At 36.2% G+C, this 12196-nt stretch overlaps 1 protein-coding gene and 1 non-coding gene across 2 annotated transcripts in view; one reads left to right on the top strand and one right to left on the bottom strand.

Moving 5' to 3' along the window:
- ccdc3b (coiled-coil domain containing 3b) overlaps window positions 1–8341 on the bottom strand; it is a 52001-nt gene extending 43660 nt beyond the window's left edge. Inside the window, exon 1 of the mRNA XM_061984889.1 lies at window positions 7859–8341. Coding sequence (XP_061840873.1) covers window positions 7859–8208 — 350 coding nt within the window. The 5' untranslated portion in view covers window positions 8209–8341. The remainder of the gene's footprint in view (window positions 1–7858) is intronic.
- A 3536-nt stretch (window positions 8342–11877) lies between these two features.
- On the top strand, window positions 11878–11950 carry trnar-acg (transfer RNA arginine (anticodon ACG)). The gene has a single exon. It is a non-coding gene; the product is annotated as a tRNA-Arg (tRNA).
- The last annotated feature ends 246 nt before the right edge of the window (window positions 11951–12196 follow it).

A 12196-nucleotide genomic window follows, 5' to 3' on the forward strand; every position in this document is an offset into this window, starting at 1 on the left:
AGGTCTGCTAAGCTCCGCTTTCCGGTCAGAATTTGAGGCCGCCGATTTGTGACAATCTGGTTGCTTTATTGTTAGTTTTGCAGGACACAACCAGACCGGTTCATCACTGTACTGCGCAGTGCACACGTTACCGCTCTCTCTCTTTACTCGCCCACTCACTCACTCACTCACGTCACTCAGACAACACGTTGCCATTCTCACAAACACACACACACACGCTACTTTTATGAGTTAACCAGCTCCCCTGCTGTGCTCACAGCTGCTTGGCTTGATGCCAAATATTAGCAGAGTTAAAACTGCCCAATTAGCAGTCAACTAATGCAAGTGAAATTACTATATTTTTAGTGTTTTATTTTTAACAGATGTGTGTTTTACCTGCTACACGGCTTATCTGGGTACATTTATCCATAGTTTAGTTTTTAGTACTTACTAATAATTGTATTGTTTTAAAACACAGACCAGGAGTGGCAAACATAAATCATGAAGCATTTAATATAATGTAAATCAAGCTTTTTTTTTATATTCTAACCTAATCCTTGATTATGGCAGACTATATGTAATATGGAAAATTGTCAATTATTCTTTGAGTGCAACAAGAAAAACACAATGTGCCTTTTCATTTCTATTTTAACCTTCTAAAATTGTTATTTGAGTGCAATAGAAAACATGTTTATTGTATTGCAAGATTCTCTGTTAAAATAAAGCCAATATTGACATTTTTTGTAGTTCCCTTTATTTTTAAAAGTATCAAAACGTATTGATATACATTTTGATACCAGTACCAAATTATTGGTATCGGGACAACCCTAATATATATATATATATATATATATATATATATATATATATATATATATATATATATATATATATATATATATATGTATATATATATATATATATATATATATATATGTATATACAGTATACATATATATATATATATATATATATATATATATATATATATATATATATATATATATATATATATATATATATATATATATATATATATATATATATATATATATATATATATATGTGTATATATGTGTGTGTATATATATATATATGTTACCTAGCATGCAGTCGGCTTTCGGCCCCCCGGACAAAATCTTTGAGCCCAATGTGGCCCCCCAAGTCAAAAAGTTTGGACACTCCTGATGTATAGCATTTCCCATTTGTTGCAGTCGAATGTTTACATTGGCCTGACATCTTTAAGGGGTAACATATAAGATAATGTTTTCACAGGGCACATGAGAACCAGACAGAACACTCAATCTGTCCCGCTGAAAGATCCCAAGCAAGATTGCTGCTTTCACTTTTCTCCATACTCGGCTCAGATGTGTCCTGTCTTGGGAACATTTACTCATGACTGATTGGAATCTGGCTATTTTTACGTGTCCGACATTTGGTTGGACCGGAGACGCTTGTCCGCTGGAGATTGTGAAGAGAACGAGACCCTAATCACTTGATCTTTGTGTGTCTCATGCAAAGTAGGAGTCACATTTCAGCAAGTATTTTGGGGGTTAATAACGCTAACTATACATTTTTGGCGCAAAAGTTTTTGACGTGCGATTACCGCGCATGCGTCCTGGCTCCTTTTCGACCCTTGGTCCATTCCGTAGCGTGGGGAAACGTTATGGTGTTCCGTTATTGTTGAGACATGAGCTGGAAAATAGCGAGCAGAAATGCACAAAGAAATGGGACGTTATGGAAATACCAGATCCAGAGCCGTTCTACCGACAAGACAAGTCTATTTTATTGTCGTGTCTGAAGGAGCTTCACTTCCGTGTTTGGATTACAGTTAAGTGCCTAGAAAACATCAAATCTAGATTGCCACACAAACTGCTTTAGTAAAATAAAATAAAAGCTCAGCAGAAAAAAGATGGTAGACAGGAAGGCAGGAGTCATTTTTATCAAAACATGTCAAGACACCTCGTCTCATACCAGTCACATACGTCCGGCTTCACAATAAAAGCGCTACTCGTCACATCCAGTCTAACGACCATAACTAAATGAATAATCATATTACCTTACAATCATGCTTTGTCAAAGTTGTCCAAGATGGCCGAATTCCTGCTTGTTTTTAGGTATGGCTTCCTGAGATTCTTACGTGCGTCCCGTCGTGATAGACGGCTCTGTAATTTTCGTGCCGATTCTTAAAACTGGTCAAAGTGGCTATTTTTTTCTATTTTTAAAGGCGGCGCCTAAGAGCCAATTTTAAAATGTCAATTTTTCCCAAAATCAAAAAATGTCGCCATACTTGACGTGCCTGTAAAATATGGGGACTTTTCATGCATGTTAAGGGCCTCAAAAAGGCATCCAAATGTAGAAAAAAACACAAATACAATAAAATAAAATAAATAAATAAATAAATAAATACAAAATAAAATACAATACAATAAAATACAATAAAATACAATAAAATAGAATACAAAACCCAAAACCAGTGAAAAAAAATAAAAACAGAATACAATGATTTGCAAATCATTTTCAACTTATATTCAATTGAATAGACTGCAAAGACAAGATATTTAATGCTCGAACCTATTTGGTCCAGAGGACACAACGTCCACAGTTTCCAAAAACAATTTGAAATGTGGACTCGTCAGACCACTTTTACACTTTGCATCAGTCCATCTTAGATGAGCTTGGGCCCAGCGAAGCCGGCAGCGTTTCTGGGTGTTGTTGATAAATGGCTTTCGCTTTGCATAGTAGAGTTTTAACTTGCACTTACAGATGTAGCAACAAACTGTAGTTACTGACAGTGGTTTTCTGAAGTGTTCCTGAGCCAATGTGGTGATATCCTTTACACACTGATGTCGCTTTTTGATGCAGTACCACCTGAGGGATCGAAGGTCCATAATATCATCGCTTACATGCAGTGATTTCTCCAGATTCTCTGAACCTTGTGATGATATTGCAGACCGTAGATGGTGAAATCCCTAAATTCCTTGCAAGAGCTCGTTGAGGAATGTTGTTCTTAAACTGTTCAACAATATGCTCACGTATTTGTTCACAAAGTGGTGACCCTCGCCCCATCCTTGTTTGTGAATGACTGAGCATTTCATGGAAGCTGCTTTTATACCCAATCATGGCACCCACTTGTTCCCAATTAGCCTGTTCACCTGTGGGATGTTCCAAGTAAGTGTTTGATGAGCATTCCTCAACTTTCTCAGTCTTTTTTGCCACTTGTACCAGCTTTTTTGAAATATGTTGCAGGCATCAAATTTCAAATGAGCTAATATTTGCAAAAAATTACGTTTTCCAGTTTGAACGCTAAATATCTTGTCTTTGCAATTGAATATAGGTTGAAAAGGATTTGCAAATTATAGTATTCTGTTTTTATTTACGATTTACACAACGTGCCAACTTTACTGGTTTTGGGTTTTGTAGTTTGGGGATGGCGTGGGGCAGAATTCAATGCTTGGCTCCGCCCACTACGAATAGGTAGGAACAGGCACTGACCCATCCGGCACTTCAAGTTGTCGTCAACATCATCATGTCTACCAAATAAGATCAAGATCAGAATTTTTGGAGCCGGGTTATTAATGTTTCTTGTTTTTTGGCGAATCATCCGGGCAATGTTTGGCACCATGCCACGCCCACATCTTATGACGTAGGAGAAAATTGTTCGTAACTTATCATCACCTCTATGTGTGGTATCTGTAATTTTAACCGCAACTTATTTGATATATATAAATATATAAAACACTTTCACCGACGAAACAACATTTAAAAAATTGTTTATTATCAAAATGAGGAAGTCGGTATCAATGGCTACAATGAGCACGTTTTGTGTTGAACAGCTTTTCGAAGCGGGGTTTGAAGTATGATACTGCATGATACTGATAAAGCATGCACCCCGTCGTTTTTTCAGATGTTCTTCAGGCAAAGTGTAATTGTCCAAACAGAAAATAAGATAACGCACTTAAGAACTGGCAGGCTATTCATTCTTCTTAGAAGTTGCACAATTCTCCCCATTAGCCCTACTGGATGGCGACAAAAGACCCGGTGGTTTATTGCAGGCCCGGATTGTTATGGCAGATGTGACGCATTGATGTTTTAAGCAGCACAACAGAGGGAAGCCACGTCTGCTCAAACAGCATGTTCACACATGTCCGTCTGTATGAAGCGTTAGAGAAATACGTGTTGGATTATATCGACTGCAAAAGGCAATACGCATCGAGAACGCTTCTCTGCGCTCCTTCTCGATATCTTACTTGTCATCCCCGTGAGTAACGGAGCAGAAGGTGAAGGAAGAATTGCTAACACCTGTTGGTTTGCACAAGCTCCCTATCCTCAAGCAGTGGCTTTCATCAGCGCTGCAAAGAGTGACCATGGACTGTTGGTATGCTGATGGTCTGCATAATTATACGTGCATGCAGAGTTAAAACACACATACATACATACATACGTTTGTACATACATACATAATGTACTCTTTACAATGTCAGGTACAAATCAAAGAGTGACCATGGACTGTTGGTATGCTGATGGTCTGCACAATTATATGTGCATGCAGAGTTTAAACATACATACATACATACATACATACATACATACATACTGTACTCTTTTCAATGTCAGGTACAAATCAAAGAGTGACCATGGACTGTTTGTATGCTGCTAGTCTGCATAATTATACATATAAAGGGGGTGATCAAGGGTGATGGGTCAAATGCAGAGAATAATTCAGCCACACCTAGTGTGTGTGTGACAGTCATTGGTACTTTAACTTTTTAACATACTGTACTATTTTCAATGTCAGGTACAAATCAAAGAATGACCATGGACTATTGGTATGCTGATGGTCTGCACAATTATACGTGCATGCAGAGTTTAAACATACATACTGTACATACATACATACTGTACTCTGTTCAATGTCAGGTACAAATCTTTTCAATGTCAGGTACAAATCAAAGAGTGACCATGGACTGTTTGTATGCTGCTGGTCTGCATAATTATACATGCATGCAGAGTTTAAACATACGTACATACAAACGTACATACAACATACATACATACATGAATACATACATACATACTGTACTCTTTTCAATGTCGGGTACAAATCAAAGAGTGGCCATGGACTGTTGGTATGTTGATCGTCTGCATTATTATACATGCATGCAGAGTTTATACATACATACATACATACATACATACATACATACATACATACATACATACATACATAACACTTCAAATCAGAGAGTGACTATTGACTGTTTTTACAGCAATATTCTTCAAACTATTCATCTCACTAACACCCACTGGACACATTTCTATTTATTTTTAATTTTGTTGGCCTGCAAACCCCAACATTCTTTAGATATGCACATCGACCTTGTTCCCTTTATTTGAATATCTGACTCTGGAATTTTGTGGGTGTATATTTTGTCCAAGTACCGGTATTTAGGTTATGAATGTTGCTTTAACTGTGCTGCACACAGTTGTCATCGTAGAATAGCTTGTTGTTTTATCTACTAATACACAGCCGTTCTTTTTGTTGGTTAGAAGCTTTAAATGTGGATGTTGGTTGTTTTTAGATTAAACGTCCAGCCCTGCATACAATTCTTCATCTAAAAATATTTTTCCTATCAATTACTTTTTTCAGAATTCATGACATCCAGTTTGAATGGATAGTATAATAACAATACATATCACCCATCATGCACTGTAATTCAGTTATATACGTGTAATTGTGTATATATACACATGTGTGTATATGTATGTATGTCTATAAATACACGTGTATATATATGTATGTTTGTATATAAATACACATGTGTGTATATGTATGTATGTGTATATATATATATATATATATATATATATATATATATATATATATATATATATATATATATATATATATATAAATATATATATGTATATATATATATATATATATATATATATATATATATATATATATGTATGTATATATATACACATGTGTGTATATGTATGTATGTATGCATGTGTATATATATGTGTGTATATGTTTGTATGTATGTATTTATGCACATGTGTATATATACACGTGTGCATATACATGTATATATACATGTGTGTGTATACATATGTTTGTATATATACATGTGTGTGTATATATGTAGGTAGATATACACGTGTGTGTGTATTTATGTATGTACATATACACGTTAGGGGTGTAACGGTACACAAACATTTCGGTTTGGTACGTACCTCGGTTTAGAGGTCACGGTTCGGTTCATTTTCGGTACAGTAAGAAAACAAAAAAATATAAATGTTTGGGTTATTTATTTACCAAATTTGCTAAATCTTCTACCAAAAATATTTTTTCTTAGTGGAATATTTGATATTTGAAGCTTGGATAGGTCAATAATTCATAATAACATTGATTTTGATTCAATATTATGTTTTGAGCAATGACAGTTTGAAAAAAAAAAACAGCTTTGTTTTATTAGTCAACATTGCAATTTTTTTCTAAATTACATTTAAACTTTAAGCTTTTTTATTTCACTTTTGTTATGTTTTTTTTAATTTTAATAGTATTTTTAGAATGTGCCGTGGGCCTTTAAAACATTAGCTGTGGGCCGTAAATGGCCTCCGGGGCACACTTTTGACACCCCTGCTATAGATAATAAAAAATTAAATCTGATAAATCTATGGATAAAAAGCAGAGCCTGGCGGCGCATGCGCGTTAATCATAACTCTCTCGCTCTCTCTGTCTCTGCCCCTCCCTCACAAATGCTGCTGCGCGCACAATTTGTTTTGTTTTTAACCCCTTCTTAACCCTGAACGTACATTGAAAATACACGCAACCCTAACTCAAAATGCCGGACATTTGAGGCATTTAAGAAACTCCGCCCTGACAGCTCCGCAAAAGAGGACATGTCCGGTGAAAAGAGGACGCATGGTCAGTCTATCGTAGCCCGTTAGCTGCTAGCATGCCGTTGTTGTGCCTCGGTGTGCATTGTTTAAACAACGTGCGTTACGCTACTTAATATGTCCGTGTCGAATCTCGGTCGGTACACCTCCGAACCGAACCGGAACCCCCGTACCGAAAAGGTTCAATGCAAATACACGTACCGTTACACCCCTAATACACGTGTGTATACACGTGTGGATATATATGTGTGTATATATACCCATGTATATACACATATGTATGTATATAAACACACATGTGTATGTATATTATGTATATATACATATTATATTAATATATAGTGGATATATAACTAATAATTAATATAATTGGATGTTAGGAGTAAGTGAAAGTTCGACCCCGACCTTGTTTATTTCCGTGACAACCTCCTTAAAGTTTTGTAATCAATCAGAAATAACAAATCGCTAAAATACCCCAAACATGGATAAGTGTGGAGAGAGTGCAATTTTTCCATCATGCATTGCAGGGGTTTTAAACGAGTGTAATTTGAATTATGTGTTCTGCTTGGACATGTTCTATAACATCCACAAAGTTCAGTAAGCAGGTTGTGTTATGTGTGACCTTGTGTGTCGACTTTTTGTCTTGGTTTATTTGGATTGGGTTATATATAAAAATACTGTGCCTAATTATCTTTGATGCGTAATTCATGGTCATTAATCTGAATTACTCACATTGCCCACAAGATGACAGTAAACTTGAAGAAGTTATACTGCCTAATGTCTTTTTATAGAGTCCTGATTGAAAAACTTTTGAAATCCATGTTACCTTTTAAATGAAAATGTTTGCATTCAATTAGGTTTTTATCATTCCGTCACTAAAAAACGTGTGTACTGTAGCTGCATACCTGGCATGGCAACCATTCGTCAGCAACATGAATCAATAACAGAAGACAGAGCGCGGGCTCCCCACCTGACAAAGAAGTAGTAGTTGTTGTTGGGGGTCACGCTGTAGGAGAAACACGGGAAGTAGCCCAGGCCGGTGACGTTGACCCTGGAGCCCGCAGGCACCTCCAGCATGCTGCCCCACGCCTGGTCGCACAGCAGCTCGATCTCGGCCGAGTAGAGCAGGTCCGTGTCCTGCTGCCAGGGCAAGTAGTTGTAAGGCTCCTTGTGCAGGGCCAGCACCTTGGCGAACACGATGATCTCCGCCAGCTCGGCACGGCACGCCTCCGTCTGGGGCCTCCAGTCACTCGGCAGCTGGCATCCCCAGCTCCAGCCGGGACCGACCGTCGTCAGGAGAACAGCCACGATAATCCACATTATTCCCCGTGGAGTATTGCTGCAGATGGACGTTTGGAAGTCGCTCTCACTCTGTGGATCCTTCAGCGCATCATCCACATGTTCTGGAGAGGAAAGAACTCATCAGTCAGCTTCTTCTCCGGTCTGCAGAAATGATACCTGTGATGTTTGGAGAGGAGGAGAAGGAGGAGGCTCAGCCCCTTCTCTCTCTCTCTCTCTCCAGATGCATCTCCTCTCAGCCTCACCTCCTATGGACAACTTGGGCGGAGCAAACGAAATACTGCACTCAGCCAAGCATGGGACTTTTTTTAAATATTATATATCATATAATATAATATCATATTCTTCCATTTCAAAACGAGTACCTCATACTTTAGGAATTGTTTCTCCTGTCTTCTGCAAATTGAGGAAAGTACACAAACAGCACCCTCTTGTGAGAAAAAAGTAAAATGTCAACTGTACCAGGGGTTCTTAACCTTATTGACTTTGGGGACCGACTGTTACAGTACCTGCGGGCCCTCTCAAATATTAAAACTGAATTACAAAACCCAAAACCAGTGAAGTTGGCAAGTTGTGTAATTTGTTAATAAAAACAGAATACAATGATTTGCAAATCATTTTCAACTTATATTCAATTGAATAGACTGCAAAGAAAATATATTTAATGTTCGAACTGAGAAATTTGTTTTTTTTTTTGCAAATAATCATTAATTTAGAATTTAATGGCAGCAACGCATTGCAAAAAAGTTGGCACAGGGGCATTTTTACCACTGTGTTATATGGCCTTTCCTTTTTAACAACACTCAGTAAACATTTGGGAACTGAGGAGACCAATTTTTGAAACTTTTCAGGTGGAATTCTTTCCCATTCTTGCTTGATGTACATCTTAAGTTGTTCAACAGTCCGAGGTCTCCGTTGTGGTATTTTAGGCTTCACATTGCGCCACCCATTTTTTTTTACTATGAAGCCACGCTTGCAAAAATAAGCAGGGGCATCCATGATAATGTAGCTTGGATGGCAACATATCTTGCTCCAAAACCTGTATGTACCTTTCAGCATTAATGGTGCCTTCACATATGTGTAAGTTACCCATGCCTTGGGCACTAATACACCCTCATACCATCACAGATGCTGGCTTTTGAACTTTGCGCCTATAACAATCCGGATGGTTCTTTTCCTCTTTGGTACAGAGGACACGACGTCCACAGTTTCCAAAAACAATTTGAAATGTGGACTCGTCAGACGAACTGTAGTTTCTGACAGTGGTTTTCTGAAGTGTTTCTGAGCCCATGTGGTGATATACTTTACACACCGATGTCTCTTTTTGATGCAGTACCACCTGAAGGATCGAAGGTCCGTAATATCATCGCTTACGTACAGTGATTTCTCTCCAGATTCTCTGAACCTTTTGATGATATTACGGACCGTAGATGGTGAAATCCCTAAATTCCTTGCAATAGCTCCTTGAGAAATGTTGTTCTTTACCTGTTCGACAATTTGCTCACGCATTTGTTCACAAAGTGGTGACCTTCGCCCCCTCCTTGTTTGTGAATGACTGAGCATTTCATGGAAGCTGCTTTTATACCCAATCATGGCACCCACCTGTTCCCAATTAGCCTGTTCACCTGTGGGATGTTCCAAATAAGTTTTTGAGCATTCCTCAACTTTCTCAGTCTTTTTTGCCACTTGTGCCAGCTTTTTTGAAATTCCAAATTAGCTAGTATTTGCTTAAAATAACAACGTTTTCCAGTTCGAACGTTAAGTATCTTGTCTTTGCAGTCTATTCAATTGAATATAGGTTGAAAAGGATTTGCAAATCATTGTATTCTGTTTTTATTTGCCATTTACACAACGTGCCAACTTCACTGGTTTAGGGTTTTGCAGTCATTTTTCACTTGATCTAACTTACTTACACTTTAGCAGGATAAACCTTGTCAAATGAAATGAAACCGCATTTTAATCCCTTTGATAATTGCATGGGAAGGGACTCACAAAAAAAAGTGTATACAATTATTTAGTGCTAATGCTTTAAATTTTCCTCAGGGAACTCTCCTGAAGGAATCAATAGAGTACTATCTATCTATCTATCTATCTATCTATCTATCTATCTATCTATCTATCTATCTATCTATCTATCTATCTATCTATCTATCTATCTATCCATCTATCTATCCATCTCAAATAAATAAACTAAATTAATAATGAATAATATTAAATATGTTTTTTGACTAAATTTTCAATAAAATTAAAGTGAAAATGAGAATACACCTTTACCACTTTGGTCGTAATTTTTGCACTTAAGAAACTTTCTGCAGGACTTGAGCTCCTGACTTCTTCTGTTTGATATTGTCATTACTGCCACAAGTGGCGGAAGATTGTATTACAACTGAGTACCGGACCACACCTGAGGGACAGCTATTTTTTTGGTGGGCGCTCGCGGCCCAACAATGGCGGCCCTATGTTTAAGAAACACTGAGCTTTGCTGTATGACAGGGGTGTCAACATTTTTTTCCACTGAGGACCGTACACTGAAAAATTAAAGCATGTGGGAGCCATTTTGATATTTTTCATTTTCAAAGCCAGCAGGGCATCCCGTCAGTTTTGGTGAATGTTAAAGATCCCGGAGACCCAAAAGGTTCTCAGTCATTAAAGTATTACAAATATGTTAAATACATTTATTTTAAACTTTCAATACTTGAATGTCTACAGAATAACTTCAGATCTAACAATTGCCATTAAGTTTTATATTTTTTATAAACCTTTTTTTCCCACAGAAAACCCTGTTTTTATGGCAAAATCACAACATATGAAACATAACATTTTCCAAAATTTAATATTTAATAGTAAAAAATTTGATTCTTAACCAAACATTGCTTGTGAATCACTATTATTATTTGAACACTGACAGTTATAAAATAAAATATTAGACTAAATGCCCTCACTCATAAAAGGGAAAAAAAAAAAAAAAAAGTCACATTTCAATATTTATTCTTATTTTACTTTCAATGGTGAAATCTCGAGACCAGCTTCAGGTCGAGCCGGCGACTCTTAGTTTTTATTATTTTTTTAAATGAAAGTTTTCATGTAAATAACTTGTGTTATTTGTGTCCACATTGCAGCATTTTCTCATTACATTAAACCTTTTATAATATCTAATAATATTTTTGTAATGGCCCCGGGGCCGCACTTTGGACAAGAAAGTGTCACCCAGTAGGTGAGACATCATTTGTTCTGTATTTGAACTGTTCTGTGTGTGTGTGTGTGTGTTTTTTTTTTTGTATGTATATATATATATATGTATCTATATGTATATATACATACATACATACATACATATATGTATATATATATATATATATATATATATATATATATATATATATATATATATAAATATATATATATATATAAATATGTATATATATATATATATATATATATATATAAATATGTATATATATATATATATATATATATATATATATATATATATATATATATATATATATATATATATATATATATATATATATATGTTTAACAGGCACAGGGCTTTGTAGACTGGAGTCTACAACAGACGGGACTTAAACACATTTCTCTACAATCTTTAAAACACTTTTCTAAACCTCAATAAAACTCCACCGGAACGTTGATAGTGATAAAGTTATTAAAATTGCAATTTAATTCAACGGGCCAGTGGCGCAATGGATAACGCGTCTGACTACGGATCAGAAGATTCTAGGTTCGACTCCTGGCTGGCTCGATGTTTTTGAGATTTTTCTGAGGCCTTATACTTGCTTTCAAACCCTACAGTTTGGACTAAGAAATGAGTCAATATAGTTTTCAGTGGGTGTTGAATAATTTTGAATCTAACCACCATATTTGCATATCGTGATATATTCTCTTAAGTATTGAGCTAATTTACAGAGAAAACTGCTGAAACTACAGTACACCTTATAGTTCTTGTGTACAAATTATATATTTACTTAGTCTTTAAAGTGTTAGATTT

The sequence above is a fragment of the Nerophis lumbriciformis genome, linkage group LG23 (assembly GCF_033978685.3).
Source record: "Nerophis lumbriciformis linkage group LG23, RoL_Nlum_v2.1, whole genome shotgun sequence".
Classification (NCBI taxonomy): Eukaryota; Metazoa; Chordata; class Actinopteri; order Syngnathiformes; family Syngnathidae; genus Nerophis; species Nerophis lumbriciformis.